The sequence below is a fragment of the Annulohypoxylon maeteangense genome, assembly GCF_022496945.1.
Source record: "Annulohypoxylon maeteangense strain CBS 123835 unplaced genomic scaffold GGS22scaffold_22, whole genome shotgun sequence".
In the NCBI taxonomy this organism is placed as follows: domain Eukaryota; kingdom Fungi; phylum Ascomycota; class Sordariomycetes; order Xylariales; family Hypoxylaceae; genus Annulohypoxylon; species Annulohypoxylon maeteangense.
In genome coordinates, this window is record NW_025953269.1 from 145,782 (window position 1) to 165,471 (window position 19,690).

Genomic DNA, 19,690 nt, shown 5'->3' on the forward strand with positions numbered 1-19,690 from the left:
TCTCGAGCATCGCATGGCATGATCGGATTCTACGAATGGGAGTTCAGCTGAATAAAAAATGCATTTCACCCATATCGATAAACTACCCTGTGATTTGGGACCTAATTATGATTTTCAGGGGTTGGACAAGGACTTTGAATGATGACCATATCACCCCTGGTACGGATGTAGACATCTTGGATGATCTTGTTATGCAAGGTACAAAATCGTTGCGAACAGACAAGGGTTTTTCGTTCCGTGATAACTTCCAAGGCTGGAAGATTAGATCTAAGGAGTAATCGGACAATATTCCTTACACCTGGTACTGTGTAGATCCCAGAGTAAGAATAACTGCAATAAAGTAGCTGCGACATTAGGTACCTAGTAGGGAAGAACTGGAAAGACTATCAGGTACGCACTTCGATTCAACAAGATGTCAGCCATTCTACTGGATACATTGGATAGGTTGCTAATGGAAGGCGACTCGGACAATAGGTATGCTGTCGGATACTGATACGGGATGCGGGAGCGGGATACGGATGTCACTCTCATTGCGATTTAAGCATTAGGTCATATGTCTGCTCGAGGTCAGCTTTCCAGATTGTGCAACTCGAGGAATTAATGATCAACGCATTGTCTAATAGTAAGGGACTCAATTAGAGTTGTATAAATGGTATTCAAAGTTCAAACTAATGCCTTGACTTCAAGATGAATTATCTGTCTTAAGTGATAGCAGGTATTTCGCCTTGTTGAAAATCATTTCTTAATCATAAATACAAGTCACTTCTTTTTTTAGAGTTGAGTTGGAGAATCTCCTAGATTCTTATATCACATTTTAGATCTGGCATGTGATTATGAGAGCTCGGGATCATTCGTCTTGTGATCTAAGACGTTAAGGCATAGCGAAGGTCAGCAACTTTGATATGACCCAGTACCTCTTCAATAAACCAGCCAAAAGCCATTATGTCGGGTAGATAGGGAATGAAAAGAAACAACGTTCGTTAGAAGAGTTAGCATATCCGAGTCTAGAACTCTCATTCGACTCAACTATGACTCTGTTAGGAAGTACTTATGATAGATAGAGAATAGACTCTAGAGCGCTGAGTTCAACGTCATCGCGGAAATAATTATCGATAGGGAAGCCCCAGCTGTCCGGTCCCGGTCCTAGCTTCAACTTAGTGGTCCGAGCTAGCCTGAGCTGGCCTATCAATATCTTAATACAACCTGATAAGCAAAATAATGCGGGACCTTGTAGCACGCTGTAGCGTTTGTAGTACCTATCACCTAAAATACGTGCGGTATACATCTGTGAATGCTGCAATGTGATGCTAAAGTTTAGTTTAACCAGGTCTAGGTTCAAGGTTCTGTAGTCCCAGGCTGCCATGTCACACTCGAAAGACAATCCGAAGATTCGTCCAGTGGTCTCGTCGTCCAGTCTGCCAGTTCAGACTCCATCCACATGCACATTTCAAAGTCAACTTAGTCAACTCTCAACTTTCCCTACCTCTATCCTTGGTACTTGTCAGCTTGTCCAATCAACTGATCCCCAGTCCTGATCCTTAATCTAGTCATAAGTCCTTGCTTCTACTTAGTTTGTCCAATGAAGTTTACCGACCCGACTGATTGTTAAGGGTCTTAATGGTCTCAGTACAATACCGATCTAGCATCATTACTTCGTACCTATCCATTATCTGCCTCACTTTACGTCTGACCGTACACGGGATACCGCATATTGCCTACCGCATACCGCATACCTTTCCTTTCCTTTCTCGCTTACCTGCCTACCTACTCTGTTACTCTGCTACATCTACATTCACGTTTGATAGCAATTTATTAATTTACCATCACTCTATTGACACGATTATGCATCTCCATCACTGAATCACATTGCCTGAATCGACAGGCGAGCTTAGGGCTGATTTGGTAAAAGTCTGACGCCTCGCAGAGCCACAGAACCTTTGTCTCGAATCTTCAATCTTGGCGACGCTGCCTACAGCCTGCATAACCGTATTCCTCTACCGTTCGCCTCTCTCCTGTGTAGCCTAAGCCGAGTCACGCATATTCGACGAAGCTAGTACGAAAAGTATTCGAACTTAGTAGTCAATAATACGGCACTCTAACTTCGCCGCCAGCCATGGCTCCCCCATCCGAAGAGAGTAACGCACACCGGCGCGTTAGTAAGAAGCTTCATAAAAGGCGTAAAGACGAACATCAGCCAACTATGGAGCTTCCCGACCGCTTAAAAGATCACGGTGATGATGTGGACGAAGACGTTTTACCTCCCACGCAAGGACCGCAGATGTTCATGAATATGAATCAGTCGATATTCGGATTGATTGCCGCAGCTGGTTCGAACGTAGACTTTAACGACCGATTTGAAGGACAATCTAGTGACGAAGACGAGGATATCGATCGGGATCATATACTAAGGAAAGGAAAGGAAAGGGAACAAATTGCGCAAACCGTGGTACTGAAGAAGGGCTCCTCGGAAAGAGAAAAAGGAGAAAAGCAACGGAGGAGATTATCTGGTCAACTCTTGCGCTCGCTTCCTCAATTACCGCGACTCACAACGCGATCCAAATTTAAGCAATCGAAATCGTCAGGCGCACAACCTAGCAGATCGAATACTGAGGGCTTGAGCTCACCGACCGCCGAGGACCCGCTCTCTCCCACAATCGACGCCACTAAAACCGACTCCGAAGGGGGGCGACTTGCTCCGGTGATGAGTAGGATGCTAGAGGCGAGGATGGAAATGTCGTCTAGGCAAAGTTTCGACCTCGAAAGGTTGTCGGGCGATCATCGTAGAGCTGATGCGGATGATGCTGGGCCAAGCTTATTGGCTCGCAAGCTGAAACAAATATTCGAGTTCGACGAACCTGAAGAAGTGATAGAGGGTATTGTTCCTTTTCCTGTCCCTCTTGTCCTTCTCCTTGTCTATTGCCGAGTTCAGTTGCGGACTGTGACTAACCTTGCTATCAAGAATATCCTTGTTGGTTATTGCAAAGTGTGCTGCTACAAGGTTACATGTATATCACGGCGAAGCACATTTGCTTTTATGCCTATCTTCCGAAGAAAGCTGTAAGTTTTTTTTCTTTTTCTCTCTTGAGTAGTGAATGATTTGGGAATTTTACTAAAAATTGATACAGCATGAGGTTGCCAAGTCAGGTTACCTGTCAAAGAGCGGCAAAAGAAACCCCAAGTATAGTCGTTATTGGTTTCGCCTAAAAGGGGACGTGTTGGCCTACTATAGAGACCCATCTAACCTCTACTTCCCACACGGCCAGATCGATCTAAGCTATGCTATCTCGGCAAGCGTAGACGAGAAAGAAAAAGATGACTTCTCATTCTCCGTCGTCACCAATCACCGGACTTACCATCTAAGAGCTGACAGTGCTCCGAGTGCCAAGGAATGGGTCAAAAGTCTACAACGAGTCATATTCCGATCTCACAATGACGGAGACAGCGTCAAGATATCCTTACCCATCGAGAACGTTATAGATGTAGAAGACAGTCAGATGATCGAGTTCGCTGACACATGCAAGATTCGTGTTATTGACAACGATGAAACATATGCCATCGACGAGGTAAAGAGCCCTATCAGATTTCCCACATTGTGTCGTTGCTGCTTCATACTAATTCTAATTAAAATAGTATTTCTTCTCTTTCTTCAGCTTTAGCAAGGAAGCAATTAATGTTCTCAAAATTCTATTCGATAATGCATCGAAACAAGATTCTAGCGTTGCAGAGTCAAGTCCATCCCGACAAGCAAAACAGGAGACGCAACCTCGGAATAGTTCCATAAATGTCAAACGGACGAAAGGTCTTCCTCAGCTCGATATCATATCACCGAAACTTCGCGAAAATGTACGGGCGACGTTGGCTCCTATGTCACCTAATAGCCCGCGAGAAGCGAGCCCCCGCGCTAGTGGTGACGTTCCTCGGGGTAGCTTTGACGCATTTCGCCAATTCGGACGGCGAAGCCTTGACCTTGATGCTTTGACGCGGGATGCGTCGCCTCGTCGAAGCTTCAGTGCCAGCAGGTCGTTAAGTAAACACCGTAGGAACGAGACTGCGACGCAGCAGGACAAGATGGAATCTTCTGACTCTTACGTGCATTCGATAGAGGATCCAAGCACATCTGCTCTAGCATCATCGTCAAACGAGGATCCTTCTGGCAGTCAGATTCTTCGAGGTAGCGATGTATTTCGTAGGCCTACCATCCGGCGCTCTGTCTCGATCTCGCGCACTTCTCCACGCGAGAGGTCGTCTGGGACAAGTCGCTTGCGCGAGAGATCGGATGAGTCTTTGCCGTATGTTAAGCGCCACGCCGCCACGACAGGTCATGTGAATAATCTCGGATCTGACGAGAAGTTCGATCAAGCATCTTCGACCTCCCCAGGACTTCAGAAAATAGCCAACATGGGCGCTTACCCATTGCAGCGTGCAGGAATTTTTGCTAATTACTTGAATAAAACTAGCCGCCATATGAGCAACCTTCTGGCTACCGAGTCGATGGGATACGTAGAAAAGGTATCGGGAATGTGGAAAGGAGGGCGTAAACATTATCATGAAACTCCTGCTCTTAAACCTGAAGGTGGGGAATTGGACGACGACGACGACGGTGTTGATATGGACCGATTCCGTGCACATTTCGCACTGCCCGAAACCGAAAAACTCCAAGCAACTTATTACGGCTACATCGTTCGTGTCCTACCCCTCTACGGTAAAGTCTACATAAGCAATCGGTACTTTTGTTTCCGCAGCTTATTGCTCGGAACACGAACAAAATTGATTCTCCCTCTAAAAGATATCGAAACAGCTGAGAAGGAGAAGGGTTTCCGATTTGGTTATTCAGGCTTGGTGGTCGTTATTCGTGGTCACGAGGAACTATTCTTCGAGTTCAACAAGGCCGAAATACGTGACGATTGTGCTGTCACCCTACTGCGGAACCTTGAGACCACACGATATCTTCGAGAAATCGGCAAATTAGACGAGGAAGAACAAGAAGACGCAGATGAAGCGATGGCGGAACGTGACGCACTCCACGAAGCACGACTTCAGGATAACAATGAGCACGAGCTCAAGATGCCCCACGAGACGTCTTGTCTCACAGATTCCTCCCCGACGATTCTTTTCGATGATCCTAAGGCGTCATTCCTCAACTTCAAGCCATCCGAATCGATGAGAGTTACCTGCTTGACAATTGGCTCAAGAGGTGACGTTCAACCTTACATCGCACTATGTAAAGGATTAATGGCCGAAGGCCACAAGGTTCGGATAGCTACACATGCTGAGTTTAAGGATTGGGTTGAAGGGCATGGTATAGAGTTCTCCGCGGTCTCGGGCGATCCCAGCGAACTCATGCGCATATGCATCCAGAACGGTACATTTACCTGGGCCTTCTTGAAAGAAGCCAACTCGAAATTCAGAGGTTGGTTAGACGACCTCCTCGCATCTGCCTACGAAGCGTGTAAAGGTTCTGATCTCCTGATCGAGAGTCCTAGCGCCATGGCCGGCATCCATATCGCAGAGGCGTTAGGTATCCCTTATTTCCGAGCTTTCACGATGCCTTGGACTCGCACACGGGCCTATCCACACGCCTTCGTCATGCCCGAACACAAGATGGGTGGTGCATACAATTACGTTACATACGTCATGTTCGACAACGTATTCTGGAAAGCGACGGCGCACCAGATCAATCGTTGGAGGAATAATATCCTCGGCTTGCCTAACACCAACTTAGAAAAGTTACAGCCAAACAAGGTGCCCTTCCTCTATAACTTTTCTCCGGCGGTCGTAGCACCTCCTCTCGATTACAGCGACTGGATTCGTGTGACAGGGTACTGGTTCTTGGATGAGGGCACCGAGTGGACACCGCCTGATGATCTTATGAATTTCATCCAGCAAGCACGCAAGGACGAGAAGAAGTTGGTTTACGTTGGTTTTGGTTCGATCATAGTGCCAGACCCGGCAAAAATGACACAAGAGGTCATCGACGCTGTTCTAAAGGCGGATGTTCGTTGCGTGCTATCCAAGGGATGGTCCGACCGTATCGGTAACAAGGATGCGGCAGTCAAGGAACAAGAATTCCCACCCGAGATATTCCAGATAAAGAGCGCACCACATGATTGGTTATTTGCTCAGATGGATGCTGCCGCCCACCACGGTGGCTCAGGAACGACAGGTGCTAGCTTACGAGCCGGTATACCTACAATTATCCGCCCCTTTTTCGGCGACCAGTTCTTTTTCGGTAGTCGGGTCGAGGATCTAGGCATCGGCATCTGCTTAAAAAAATGGGGTGCCAACAGCTTCGCGAGAGCCTTATGGGAAACCACGCACAGCGAACGAATGATCGTCAAGGCTCGGGTTTTGGGAGAGACCATTCGAAAGGTAGGTTTTCTTAGTCCCTATCTGCCCTATCTACCCTGTCTGTGCGTACTTTGTCTAATTATGTTATATATAGGAAAATGGTGTCGATACAGCAATTCAATGCATTTACCGAGACCTCGAATATGCCAAGAGTCTGATCAAATCCAAGACTGGCAAGAATGCAGCTACAGCTAGCAGCCCCGACGGAACCACGATTGATGACTCGGAAGAGGAGAGCTGGACGTTCGTCGGCGGCGACGAAGTCGACCCGGAGCTTGTCGTTAAGAAAAGCGCGCTCTCCCAGTTGGAAGCTAATATGGGCGGAGTCTCGGGCATGGCTTCGATGGGTACGAGGCTAGCCGGAGGTAGGGGAACGAGCGTAAGCACCTCATCGACCACGACGGGTTCTTAGGGAGATTCCTGTACGGTCGGCTAGTGTCTTGGCCTTTGGGTCGGAATTAAGACTTTACTTAGTGGGGTTTTCGGCGACGACTGGATTCCGACGCGAAGAGCGGAGAGGAAAGGCACAGCAGAAAAGGGGTGAAGGTTAATGATTTCTGGAAACGGGAAGAGAGTTTTAGTGGTGTGCGATTCATTAATGTTTACGATGGGAATTTCATTATGCAAGGCTTGCATAGTGGATAGGGGCGCATGCGCGTGCATAGACTGCTTCACCCTACATTGGCAGCGCAGGCGTTAGATGGGTACTATTTCATCTGTCTCTTTTCGTTCCATCTTATTCAAAGGCCTACCAAGTAGGTAAGGACCTACCAAGGAGAAATACACGAGCTCAGGATTAATCAGTGGCCGCGAACTCGGGGATACGGACAGAGCAGACAGGCAGGAAAGAGACTAGAGAGACTTTTCTAACCTCACTGTATGAGTATTATTAATAGATACTAATGACGACGATGATTACTAGCTCTTGCTTTTGCTTGTTTTTCTGGGGTTACCTTTGGTCTTTTGTCTTTGCCGATTGCTACTTGACAGCTTGTGTATACCTAGGTACCTCATACTATAGAGGATGATACGTACGATGTGAATGAGGCTCAAATGAGATGTATGGTCACAAACTAATAGGTGTGATCAATAGAAGTGATGGTATAGATACAGTAGCATAGATGTGATAGTGACAAAAGTGACAAAAAGCAAATTGCTTCGGACATCTAGATAAACACCCACTGAGATACTAGGCAAACACGCAGATACTAGGTGGCTATAGGTAGGTATCTCTCATAGCTCTGACTTCTAATTTCTACTAGGTAGCTACATACATAATTCTGAGTCACTATAGTATCACGTACAGATTCATTATTCAGGGGCAAGATTGATAGGTCAGGAGATGCACTAGCCACATGCAGAGAGCTTCAGCCACATGTCCTGTCGATCCAATGAAGCTCCCTGTCTCCCTAAGCTCCCCGCAAACGGACAAGGGTCAGCGAGGGGTTGCCTGTCGAAAGGTGCAGACCCAGCCTGTCGCGCTTGCCACCAGGTACAAAAAGGCCCCCTCATCCCCAAGGGATTTTTTAAGCGGAACACAAGCTTGCCCGTGAATTTGAGTGAAAGAGGTGTTTGTTCGAAGTGTCAGTGTCGAAGTGGCTTAGATCCTAGATCTAAACGAACCTTCCTTTATTCTTTCGCTTCCATCCCGTCATAGCATCACCTTTTTTTAATGATTTTTATTTTTTGAACCACCTTTACATTCGGAACAATTCTTGGAAATATTGGAATAAATTTCAACCAACGGTTACTTGCGACTTGCGCCACAAAACATACGCATCACTTTCGAACCATCCATTTCGTCAAGGTCGTTTGACCAATTGGCGCAAAGCAACCCTCCAAATCGTCCTAATCGTCCTAATCGTCTTTACATAACGTGCTATCAGTTACATAACTCCTGCATAAGTAACCACTAAAAGAGGTACTTTATTCGGTACACGTGCAAACTCACGCAGACACGCACAATACATACACAATAAGCCGGTACATAAAACATCAGACATATAGTATGTGGGTCAATTTTCCTTTCTTAATTGCTTAATTGAGGCTTGAAGCACCCGATTCTTCACGTCATCTGATTGGAAGTATTTTTGTACTTGACCAGTCGCCATACAAACAATGCCATCATCACCCTATTTCAAGTGCATGCAAGTGCCGGCTTATCTGTCGTATCTCATTCATTCTTACTAACCAAAGCTGGTCCGGTCATTCACTACATTACTGCGTCAGTCATAAAGGTTGCCTTGTCATTGTTCCTTTTATAAGTACCTTACTACACGGACAGCGGTATATTTCTGTTCCCCATCCACCGACGAGAAGGTCCGCATGTATGATACATACTTGGCAGTACCTATTTATTTTATCTGAAGCTTGGACCTTCCATTTCCTATCCCTATCCATCACCCATTGGAACCAAATTACCCTTACCTAAGCTCCCTTTGTCGCTCTTCGTCGCCATTCGTCGCCATTGACCACTCACCTCGGTCTTGATTGGTTTCACCGAAGTTACTTCCCCAATTGGAACAGTTACACAGGACCGGGATAGCCCGTCCACGTTTATTTGTCACTTTAAATGTATCACAGTACCTTTTCCCCTACGAAATTGAATTTCCCATGTTCATTTAAATTTCGTGACTAACCTTCTTTGGTTCATTCTAGACCCAAACCTGGAAGCTATCACAACGCGTGCACAAGGAAGCATACCTCAGGTAATCACATAAATTCTCCTCCGCACATCAACAACAACGTACATCCCCCTTCACAAGCTTTTCCAACGATTACCGCCACTGCGGCACGACATGAAGTTGTCACACATCTAGCTATCTAAAAACATCTACCCAGTCACATCCACTTGTCTACCTCTCTACTCGTACCGACTACATCTACATCTCCTTTCACGTCCGAATACTTACACGCACTTCTGGGACTTAGCTAGCAACGCTGCTACCAACTTGCGCCTATTACTTCGTTGCTGCAGCATTATCTTAGTGCTTGTGCATTAGCTTCGACGCCTATCGAAAGGAATATTCCGTGCCCAGGTGCAATGGGAAAGGCTGGAGCTCTTGAGCTTGATTCAACTTACTTTCACAGCTTCCGTCATCGATAGGTGTGCCGCGCAACAGTTAGTATACCCTCACTTCCCCTATACCCATATCCACATTTTGCATAATAGCACGCGAACTTTCTTTGTCCTATTTTCCGTGTCTTATACACGATCCGTCGATCATTTGTCCGGATGTCGGTATTCATCGGTTGCTTTGCTCGAGCCTATCCCGTCCCCTCTAACCCCTACCTCGAACCTCTCAAATTCGACAACTGACACATCTCAATGTCAACTTTAACTACGCGTACACGATCTACCCATCTTCCAATTAGTGTTAACTTTATCTCTATCGTCTAGACTATAACGTATTTGGTGCATGACCGTCCTTGCATTATCCGAAACCGCCAACGATGGCCAAGACACTACGACTAGGAGCTAAGCTCCGTTATCCTATCACAATATCCGAATTTCTAAAAAACCACGGCGAAGATGTTACCAAACAACAACCAATTCTACGATACACCTTCAAGTACAAACGCCTCATCGGCGATCCAAGTAAAAACGAAGAACGCGAGATTGAAGAAACAGGTGTGGCGGATTGGGACAGTCCTGCCGAAGGCAAGATCAAGCAATGGCAGGTCAAAATAGGTGACGTGATTAGGCGAGATCAAGACCTCGTTGCTATCGAAGAAACCTGCGGCCACGAGATACAATATGCCGGACTTTGCGCTATATGTGGCAAAGATATGAAAGAGGCGACTTATGCCAGCGAGTCTCTCGACACCGAACGCGCCACAGTCGCTATGGTACATGATAATATCGCTCTTACCGTCAGCACTAATCAGGCTACACGCGCGGAGATGCAACTTCAACGCCGATTACTGAAGGAACGAAAACTGAGTCTCGTTGTCGATTTGGATCAAACCATTATTCATGCCTGTATTGATCCTACCGTAGGCGAATGGCAACGTGATCCTTCTAACCCTAACTATGAAGCCGTTAAGGACGTATGCAGCTTTCAACTCGATGATGGTCCACGAGGAGCAACTAGTGGCTGTTGGTATTATATCAAGATGCGCCCTGGCCTAGCTGAATTCCTAGAAAAGGTTTCCCAATTATTCGAATTACACGTTTATACGATGGGTACGCGCGCGTATGCCCTGAATATTGCCAAGATCGTGGATCCTACACAGAAGCTTTTTGGCAACCGTATCATTAGTCGAGACGAGAACGACAGCATAGTAGCCAAGAGTCTACAACGACTATTCCCCGTCAGCACCAATATGGTCGTGGTCATTGATGATCGAGCAGACGTGTGGCCCCGAAACAGACCGAATCTAATCAAAGTCACACCCTACGATTTCTTCACAGGTATCGGTGATATCAACTCGAGTTTCTTACCTAAGCGTGAAGATCTCGTACCTGCTCCGATGCCACCTCCAGAGCCGAAGGCCGTCAATGGCAACGCGGCGCCGCAACCAACCAGTGATGCTGATACTAGTTCTAACACGGATCAAGCAAAACCATTGGCAAACGGCAATGACGAGAATGCGTTACTCCAATTACAGGCAGAGGAGCAGGAACGTACACTAGAAAAGCAGCTTAAGGATCGGCCGTTGCTTCATCTGCAAGAAGAATTGGATAGGGAAGATGAAGAAGCAGAGAAGAAGTCGACCGAGAACGGTGACAGCCCGGAACCCTCTATGAATGGTGAATCAGAAAGCCCTTCGCATCAACGACACAAACTCCTACGCGACGACGATCGAGAACTCAGATACCTCGAGCAGCACCTTACTACCTTACACCACTCATTCTACGCACAATACGATGCACGATCTGCGCACCTCCACGCGAACGATATCGTACCTGACATAATCCCCGACGTAGGATCAACGCTTAACTTCTTAAAATCGCAAATCTTGAGGGATACGAGACTCGTCTTGTCAGGTCTTGTTCCGTTAGACATTGACGTGCGTAGAACAGAGATCGGAATGCAGGCGGAAAGCTTTGGTGCGGAGATTAGGACGCGCGTGAGTCGTGAGATTACTCACTTAGTAATTAACATCGCCCGCCCGCGAACTCAGAAGGTTCGTCAGGCAGCGCGTATTCCTAGCATTAAGATCGTAAACCAGAACTGGCTAGCAGATTCGATCGCGCAGTGGAAGAAGATGGACGAGGATCAGTATCTTGTCCAAATACACCCTGCCGATCGAAATGCCGAGACGCCACTAGAAGGTTCTGCCTCGCCGCCGCGACCGAAAAGAATCACCATCTATACGTCTGGTCAACAATTTTTCGAGGATGATCAGGACGAAGAGGATGACGATGGTGATGCAGACGGCTCGGGAGATGAGGAGGAAGAAGATGATGACGATGAAGATGACGAGTTAGAGGATAGGTTTAATGTGATGCCACCCGAGCTTATGGACGGTGAGCATAGTCCTATAGAGGATCTCGGAGGAATGGAATGGGGCGATGTCGATAAGGAGCTCGAGGAATTTATGGGATCGGATATCGACGACTCAGATTTTGAAAGCACACAAGGCACGGACCACGGTACAGATACGGAAACGGACGAGCCGAAAAGCCGAAAGCGCAAGCTGGGAGAGGATGGTGACAATGACGATGACCTGGGAGAATCAGCTACGGGAAGCGTCCTAGCTAAGAAGCAGCGCATCGCAAAGGCGAGGACTACGGGTCTTCGCAATGTAAGGAATGCTACGGATGAAGAGGACGCCGAAGGTAGCGGTCTCCCTACACCATTAGGCACGGGTGACGAGGATGCGAACGGGGTTGGGGATGATGATGACGATGATTTTGCCGATCTAGAAGCCGAGCTAGAGGCCGAATTACGAGCCGAAGGCGAAGCAGGTTGATCTCGTCGTCTACTACTTACCTTACCTACTACCTTCTAGGTGAAATATCTGGCCAAGGAAAATTATTGGAGGAAAAGAGAAGGAGAATTGTTCTGTTGAGAAGTTGTCTGTATTATGAATGGATGAATGCATGACCTGGGCGGCGCATAAAACAGGCATATTAAGATCTTCATTCACCGCAAAGGGGCATATATTGTGGCTCTCGGTTTAATCGATGTTTATACTCTTTTTTATTACGTCTTTTACCTACCTACTCTACATCTTTTCTTACTTCTTAACCGGAAGGCGTTCTTCAGTTCGCAGCCCGGCAGGTAAAGCTGGGCTGGCGGGTAGGCACACGGAATGATACCGGGTAAGGAGGTTAGGTTTGGCAGTTTTGGTTGCATAGCGATTAGTGTGATTAGTTGAGTTGAGCATGGGACAATATACGTCCTTTCTTCGTGTATGGTTCTTAGGTATCGATTTGTGTGATTTGAGCTGTGTTTGGTGAAGTTGCTGTACTTGAAGATATTCCTTCATGAATTCTCGAATGTGTAAGGAACGGGATGCACGTGATCTGATTACATAACACTCGTCTCTCACGTGTCTCCACCTTTTATTATTTACGACAACCAATCAATGGCCCCGAATCTCAACCCCCGACCGGTCGACAAATCAACCGTCATCAATTGGCCGAAGCTTCGATTCAATCGATTGATGTTTCTCAACACCGCACCACTATCACGAAGTACCTAACCCCGAGCTCTACGATCCGCGAGCTCGACACGTTGGTCGGCGACCTACCGAGCGAAATAAAAATAGACGGTTAGAAAAACGAAAAGAAGCCAAAATGCCGCAGGATATGCCCCCCACCGGGGGCTACGGCCCTGTTCAATACAAGGTTAGTTGTGTTTATTCGAGCTGTTGTATTTTCCCGAGGGCGCTGGCAAGGACAGGAATGGTAGGGGATTGATGAGAATGGGAACTCGGAATTGGGCGAGTTGATTGAGTCTGAGTCTACGGGACAGAAGAGGTGGATTGGGATATACGGATTGTGCTGTGGGGGAATGGCTTGCGGCGATTGGGTTATGGTGGTGTTGGAGCGGTCTAAGGTTTGAGAGAGTACCCTGGGGAGTTCTTCGTTTGAGCGATAGCTTCGCCAGGATATGGTGTACGCATTCGACTCTCGCGCAAGACTCATATGGCCGGCTGCATAGACGACTTCGTCTGCAATATACGATATCCCGCAAGCGTACCAGTTCAGTCGACATACGAGAGGAAGATAGAATAGGATAAACGGGGAATGAGGCGATATAACACAACTGGGCGGAACTGCTGTTCTTATTTCAGAACCGGAAGCTAACTTAGACCATAGCGCAACCTCCCGGCCCCAGGTTTCCGCCCAGCAACCCTTCTCTTCGGCATGGGCGCCATCATGCTCTACGGCTTCTACAAACTAGGCAAGGGCAACAAGGAGCAGAAGTATGTTTCCCTCCCCCCCAGTCAACCCTTTTATCCAGTCTGGTATAGCATAGATCCAACAACACTAACTCCAATCCCAGCGAACTTGCCCGAGAAAAGCTCTGGTCCCGCATCTACTTAATCCCCCTCCTACAAGCCGAGGAAGACCGCGACCAAGTGCGCAGATACCTAGCCGATCAGGCGCGAGAGAAGGAGCTCATCGGCGAGAACATGAAGGTGTATAACACGGATCGGTTCGTGAGACCTACGTATGCTGTTACGCCGGCGAATATTACGAAATAAGGGATGGTGGTGTGGTTATGGGGGCGAGATGGATAGGAATACACTGGCTAGAGTGGAAGAGCTCCCCGTGTCAGGGTTGGGGGGTTGTATATACATATGAAGAATGAAGAAATTAAGATCGTGAAGTCAAATGACTTCGATTGGATGCTAGTGACTCTTATGTGAGATGATGTCTACATGTCTCCCATGGGCTTGTGCTTCACGCTTGTTCAATGCAGGGCGATCCCGTACAAGTAACCCCAGCTGACCCCGAGGACTAGGTATGAGGCAGATATAAACTTGAAATTCACATTACAAGGTCGAAAGAAATATCGATCCAACATAGTACAGAACAATTACCATCCATCATCTCATTGAACAATCATCATTCATTTCATTTCATTCAAAACAGTACATCTCACGTAGCCGCTCAACTTATTTGATCTTGACCAGCAACGCCGTACTCCTTCCATCGTCATCATCCCAACCAAACCGTATTATTCATACGGATGTTGCTTAAACCGGTCAGTACTGTAGACAAATATCATAAGAGCCACCATCGCCATCCAGTCTAAGCAGCAGCATGTATAACCTTGAACCCCTCGCTCACGACCTTGGTTATTTCTTCGTTCTTGTGCTGGAGCAGACCCAGGGCATACGCGACGTCGTTCCATTGGCGTTCGGACTCGCAGCGGGGAAGACGAGCGGCCAGTTTCTCGGCGAGCTGTTTAGCGTGCTTGTCCTGTAGTTTATTATTGTTAGCAAGGCTAAAAATCTGGTAAAGCATAAGAAAAGGACAGAGGGAGGAATACCTTCTCAACGAAACCCAACAGGAACCTAACGATCCTCTTGAATGACTCCTCTTCCATCCTCTGATCCGCCGATAACAAGCTGAACATATCCACGAAATGGTTGTATACCGCATTATCCTTGGTACTCAGCTCCGTGAAGAACATGCGTGCCAGATCCGCGATTCGCTTGTCCTCGTCCTCGAGACACTTCGCCATCTCGCCTAACTGTCCCTTGACCTTGACCTGACCAGCCAAGATCAAGAACGTCAGCGTCATGAGACACGTTCGCTTGACGGAAAGATCTCTGTCTGCGAGTCGGCGGTATAGGAAGTCGGTATTCTCGTCGATGAGGTGGTTGAAGCAGACAGCCATGTCGCCGAGAGCGATGACGACATTGGATCGCACTGTCGCGTCGGGAGATCGCTCCATGATAGTGATGAGTAGCGGTAGGTGAGCCTCGCAGTACTCGCTGCTAACACACATGAGTTTCGCTAAGCACAATGTCGCGGCTGCTTGTAGGCTCTTGTCCTTATAAATATCGCTGCGCGAGCAGATCTCGGCTACCATAGGTCCATAATTACCCAGTAGCGATTGTGGTCCAAACAAGAGTTCTTGTTCACGAATATGAGCCATGGCCTCTGTGAAATCGTCTTCGGTTGTACCACCAATTAAATCGAGTTCGTCGCCTGGATCCTCTGCAGCTGGAGCCGGTGTCTTGCTCTTACGACCTACGGAAGGTCTGGGCTCGGCGGGTTTAGCAGCGGCCTCCTTCTCTTTCTCTTGCTTCCGGCGCTTGAAGTCGAGTTCGCATAATTCGAGATGGACGATCTGCTTGATAGCTACATGGCCAACGATGAAGAGAAGCTGGGAGAGCGCAATCGCGGCCTTTTGTTTGGGTTCGGCTGGTGGTTCCGGCGTTAGTTGGTTGATTGTCTGAGTGGGAGCGTCGAGATTCATGGTAATCCCCTGTGTCATTCCTTGGTCGACCGCAACGGTAGCGGTTGGGTCGAAATCGCGCGACCCCGGACGCGATGCGTAAGGAGATTTTTGCTGTGCCGCAAATACGACCTTCGTTCTGCGTCTGATAATCTCGGTACACAATATGTCGGGGTGTTTGGCGAGGACATAGATAGCATTGATTGCCTGCTCGGCCACTCCAAACCACTCCTTGCTATCGCTAGGCACCTCGGTAATTGCTGCTAGTTTCGCTAGAACGGCATGTTCGTTCGGGAGACGGCTGAATTTGACTGTCGATTCTTTCGCTTGTCGGCCGGTAGGGTTAAGCCTTCTTAAAGCAATGCATGTAAACTTGGCCAGCTGAAGATCGGCTCGTCCGTGAGATCCAAGACCCGTTCGTAGCATTGTCTCCATCTCGCCGACAACGATCTCGGGTGAGGCCGTAGCAAGCATGCCAAGCACAATGATCGCACCTCTTCGTTGAGATCGGGATATCTCTCTCTTGTGGAAGCCGTATACCTCCCAAAGCTTCGTAACGACTCGGTCGGAAATCATGCCACCTTTCATCATGGTCGCTAGGAGTTGTTCTAAACTTGTTAGTTCCGCTGGTGTCGTACCCGAAGTAAGACTGATCATGTTTCTTGCGATGTAGATGGCGGCATCGTTGGGGGTGAAGCTATCTGGTGCCTCGAAGAATAGTCGTCTATAACAGTCGATAAGATGCGTTTGTACACCCTTCCCTTCATCACTGTTGCCCTTCGTCCAGATGAGACGCATCATTCGTCGAATTCCAACCATATTATCTTCGATGTTGTATGCATTACCAATCTCTAGGTAGTCCATCGCCTCGATAACCTCAGACTTGTTCTTGGACCCGAGTAATTGGCAGACGGTGGATGTAGCGTCGTGAAGGACCTCAATGAATTTGAGGGCATCAGTATAGTATCGCTTCGTTAGGGTCAACTTCTCGATAGCTTCCGATGTGGCGGCATCTTCTTGGGCCTTTTGGACAGCCGCTATCTTCTCCTCGTCGGTCATCTCCTTGGGCTTCTGAGGCGATTCTAATTGTGTTGGCTCGTCGACTAGCGCCGTACTGTTGGCCTTGTCTTCTCCTAAACCTGGCTCTCCTGCTGGTGGCTTCAGGGCATCTAATTCGGCATCAACCTTGTCTAGTCTTCCTTGCCAATCCTTGCGACTCAATTGGGCTCCGTGCAGCACGGTGAAGGGGTGCGTCTTGATTAGGGTCCCTAGAAGTTTTATGGCGTTTCTCCTGACGTGGCTACTCTTGTCCTCGAGACTTCGACAAGCTAGCTCAGCTACTTTCTGTCGACGCTTAGGGAATTTCTGGTCTAGATCACAGAGTCTTGTGTAGACTTGCATGGCTCTGCATCGGCAGTAAGGATTGATGTCGAGGAAACGTTCCTCTAACACATCGAAGAACGCATTGAGCTGCGATTTGTGGTTTTCACTACGCTCTTCCTGGGTGGTGAGATGAGCAATCATGTTGCCGCAGACTTCGATTAGCGAGCATCGCAAAGTGTACGACTGGAATATGTTAGGTTAGTTCACTGTATCATTGGAGTAGACATACCTCGCTATCCAACTGTTTAGCCAACATCGTCATCTGCTTGATCACTAGCCGGGGAACAAGTTCTGAAAGCTTAATAATGAAGGATGAGACTGATTTGGGGCCCTTCGTGTCGTTGGTGTTGAATTCCTTATTACTAATCTCTCTCAGAATCTCATCGGCCAACTGTGGGTAGTCGTATTGTTCCGCTAAAATGTGTAAGAACTCGGCCATCGGTTCGGAAAGATGCTCGAAGTAGGTTAGATTCTGGACGATGGAGATTTGCGCCGCTACTGCTGTGTTAGCCTTCTCACCAGGAAGATATCCCTAGACATAGTCGCTCACCGTAGCCGTGACCATGATGTTTCACGGCGATACAGAGGACTTTGAAGGCATGCATTTTTATGGCAGTGTTCTTGACCCTCTGTTCGCTCTCCAAGACCATGTAGACAGGCCTCGTAAGAAGGCCGATGAAGGTATCACGTTCGCTAGTTGTCAGGAAGATCTTGCCCAACTTCATTTTAAGAACCTTGGACATGACGTCTAGAGCCGACTGCAACTGAGCGACGCTATCCCAGCTACCATCTTTATCTTTGCTCGCGGCAGCCTTCGACTTGGCGCCCTTACCCCTGGCACGCGATACTGGAGCAGAGGAAGATTTTTCGGCAGCTTTTGTCTCGACGCAAGCGATAGTCCATTGGAGGAGAAAGCCGTATATCTCAAGTAGGGACTTGTGATGGGCAATCATCTCTTGTTCCTCGGGATTTTCGAGGTCATGGTTGATGGTATCGGCTTCAGCTGATAGGCCGCTCATGATCAAGTCGAATATCTTGCTGAGGGCATGTGTGGGCAGGAACTGCGTATATCTGGATTGTAGGAAAAGCTTAGAATTTTGTTCTTGTGATTTCGAAGCTGGATGCTGTGAAGTCTGAAGGTCATCAGGGGGATCAATGGAAGTGGGTGCACACTTAAGAAGGAATTGCAGCGAATCGAAATACGAGCTGCGCATGATGGCATCGGGGTTTCCAGCAACAGCATCAATAATAGGATTTAATATCGGGTTGAGGAGAGAAACGTTGGATAGAGATTCGGGGTCGGTTTCGCAGTCGACTAAAGCACTATCTGCTTCCGGTGTGGCGATGGCTGCAGGATCACTCATATAGTGCTTGAGCGCCTCATTTATATCGAAGTTGACCTGATCCATCTTCGCGGTTGTATTTGCGCCAGGTCAGCGCAGCAGATAGAGGATAGAGGCAAACGGAGAATGAGGAGGGTCGGATTAAATGTGATTACGAGTATACACAGAGTTAGAAAATAGAAGCATGAAGGATGTCATTAAAAGACATTCAGTAAGAAGATGGAAGAAAATCTACTGCGCTTGCAATAGGAGTATGGGTATCTCATGCGTATTTCTAGCTGTATCGCGAAAAGAATGAGGGGATCAACAATAATGACATGGAGGTGTAGATTGATACGTTAGTGACGATGCGGTGGGTGCGGGATGTGGCGTAGCAACCGATTTGTTTTTGTTTAGTTACACGCTCACGCTTCCCATTTTGTATTAAGGTTTGCTTCTCAACCAATCAGAATTTTGTGAGGGGATTGTGGGACATCCACCCATTTAGCACCGCTTGTGGCACTATGCAGGTACCTAAGTATTGTACATCCACAGATATCTTCCACCATCATCGTTCTCTCAGGATGCAGTTGTAGATATTACTTTCGTAGGTAGCTATTTGAATCATGAAAGAGATTGGAAATGGGAATATTCATCGGTTATTATTGTCAAAAAGTTAATATTTTCACAGTTGCTTCTTATATCTCTTTCTTGTGTTTGCAGCAAGTTTAACTTGAGAGGTATTCTCATATCAATGTCTGCTGTGATGACCTCTTGACTTCCTCTACTTTCAAATCTGTATAATTTCTTCCTAATTTATCGAGTTACTTTGTCGTAGACCCCAGATGATCACCAAACGCATCCAATCTTGCACTCTATAGATTCGCACTGAAGTGTTTTGATTAGTTAGCATAGGGAGTCGACGGACTTCCACACTAGTTCCAAGACCATTGATTCGCTCATGCAGAGTCAGACCATGCAGCTGATATAGAGCTAAATAACAGCCGGACTTTCATTCACAGCGGGGTTAGCTCAGCTGGGAGAGCGTCAGACTGAAGTCCAACTTCAGGATTCTATAATCTGAAGGCCGTGCGTTCGATCCGCACACACCGCATCAAGAATATCATGAGGATCTCAAGATCCTCATCCTTTTGTTCGAGTTTCCTTTTTTCAACTTGCTTGTTTTGGGGGTTCGAACAGTTCAACTTTTTGCCGTCCGTTTTACAAGTATGGCACACACTCTTTTTAGTTACTTCAACAGTCTGAATT

At 47.4% G+C, this 19,690-nt stretch overlaps 4 protein-coding genes and 1 non-coding gene across 5 annotated transcripts; 4 read left to right on the forward strand and 1 right to left on the reverse strand.

The window, feature by feature from the left end:
* The first annotated feature begins 1,987 nt into the window (after positions 1–1,987).
* GGS22DRAFT_77774 (glycosyltransferase family 1 protein) lies at positions 1,988–6,770 on the forward strand. Its single transcript, XM_047968070.1, has 5 exons — positions 1,988–2,873; positions 2,960–3,057; positions 3,126–3,563; positions 3,631–6,369; positions 6,443–6,770. Exons 1-5 carry the CDS (start codon positions 2,114–2,116, stop codon positions 6,758–6,760), a joined length of 4,353 nt encoding a protein of 1,450 aa, XP_047814722.1. The 5' UTR covers positions 1,988–2,113; the 3' UTR covers positions 6,761–6,770.
* Positions 6,771–9,295: 2,525 nt separating this feature from the next.
* Positions 9,296–12,388, forward strand: GGS22DRAFT_77783 (uncharacterized protein). The gene is made up of 2 exons (XM_047968071.1): positions 9,296–9,469; positions 9,749–12,388. Exon 2 carries the CDS (start codon positions 9,802–9,804, stop codon positions 12,265–12,267), a length of 2,466 nt encoding a protein of 821 aa, XP_047814723.1. The 5' UTR covers positions 9,296–9,469; positions 9,749–9,801; the 3' UTR covers positions 12,268–12,388.
* Positions 12,389–12,929: 541 nt separating this feature from the next.
* On the forward strand, positions 12,930–14,155 carry GGS22DRAFT_173713 (GRIM-19). Its single transcript, XM_047962969.1, has 3 exons — positions 12,930–13,147; positions 13,622–13,728; positions 13,809–14,155. Exons 1-3 carry the CDS (start codon positions 13,097–13,099, stop codon positions 14,008–14,010), a joined length of 360 nt encoding a protein of 119 aa, XP_047814724.1. The 5' UTR covers positions 12,930–13,096; the 3' UTR covers positions 14,011–14,155.
* Positions 14,156–14,276: 121 nt separating this feature from the next.
* Positions 14,277–18,773, reverse strand: GGS22DRAFT_173715 (condensin component). The gene is made up of 5 exons (XM_047962970.1): positions 18,273–18,773; positions 17,650–18,170; positions 17,329–17,594; positions 14,802–17,282; positions 14,277–14,731 (listed from the first exon to the last, which is right to left on the reverse strand). The coding sequence occupies exons 1-5, from the start codon at positions 18,506–18,508 to the stop codon at positions 14,561–14,563; spliced, it is 3,675 nt and encodes a 1,224-aa protein (XP_047814725.1). The 5' UTR covers positions 18,509–18,773; the 3' UTR covers positions 14,277–14,560.
* A 669-nt stretch (positions 18,774–19,442) lies between these two features.
* On the forward strand, positions 19,443–19,535 carry GGS22DRAFT_t125. Its single transcript has one exon. It is a non-coding gene; the product is annotated as a tRNA-Phe (tRNA).
* The last annotated feature ends 155 nt before the right edge of the window (positions 19,536–19,690 follow it).

Excerpts from the sequence above, each read along its gene's own strand:
- GGS22DRAFT_77774 (XM_047968070.1), top strand. The coding sequence starts at position 2,114 with ATGGCTCCCCCATCCGAAGAGAGTAACGCACACCGGCGCGTTAGTAAG. Across the intron at positions 2,874-2,959 it reads ACCTGAAGAAGTGATAGAGG|AATATCCTTGTTGGTTATTG; the intron begins GTATTGTTCCTT and ends CTTGCTATCAAG. Across the intron at positions 3,058-3,125 it reads CCTATCTTCCGAAGAAAGCT|CATGAGGTTGCCAAGTCAGG; the intron begins GTAAGTTTTTTT and ends AAATTGATACAG.
- GGS22DRAFT_77783 (XM_047968071.1), top strand. The coding sequence starts at position 9,802 with ATGGCCAAGACACTACGACTAGGAGCTAAGCTCCGTTATCCTATCACA.
- GGS22DRAFT_173713 (XM_047962969.1), top strand. The coding sequence starts at position 13,097 with ATGCCGCAGGATATGCCCCCCACCGGGGGCTACGGCCCTGTTCAATAC. Across the intron at positions 13,148-13,621 it reads ACGGCCCTGTTCAATACAAG|CGCAACCTCCCGGCCCCAGG; the intron begins GTTAGTTGTGTT and ends CTTAGACCATAG. Across the intron at positions 13,729-13,808 it reads AAGGGCAACAAGGAGCAGAA|CGAACTTGCCCGAGAAAAGC; the intron begins GTATGTTTCCCT and ends CTCCAATCCCAG.
- GGS22DRAFT_173715 (XM_047962970.1), bottom strand. The coding sequence starts at position 18,508 with ATGGATCAGGTCAACTTCGATATAAATGAGGCGCTCAAGCACTATATG. Across the intron at positions 17,595-17,649 it reads ACATCATGGTCACGGCTACG|CGGCGCAAATCTCCATCGTC; the intron begins GTGAGCGACTAT and ends ACACAGCAGTAG. Across the intron at positions 14,732-14,801 it reads TGTTGGGTTTCGTTGAGAAG|GACAAGCACGCTAAACAGCT; the intron begins GTATTCCTCCCT and ends AATAAACTACAG.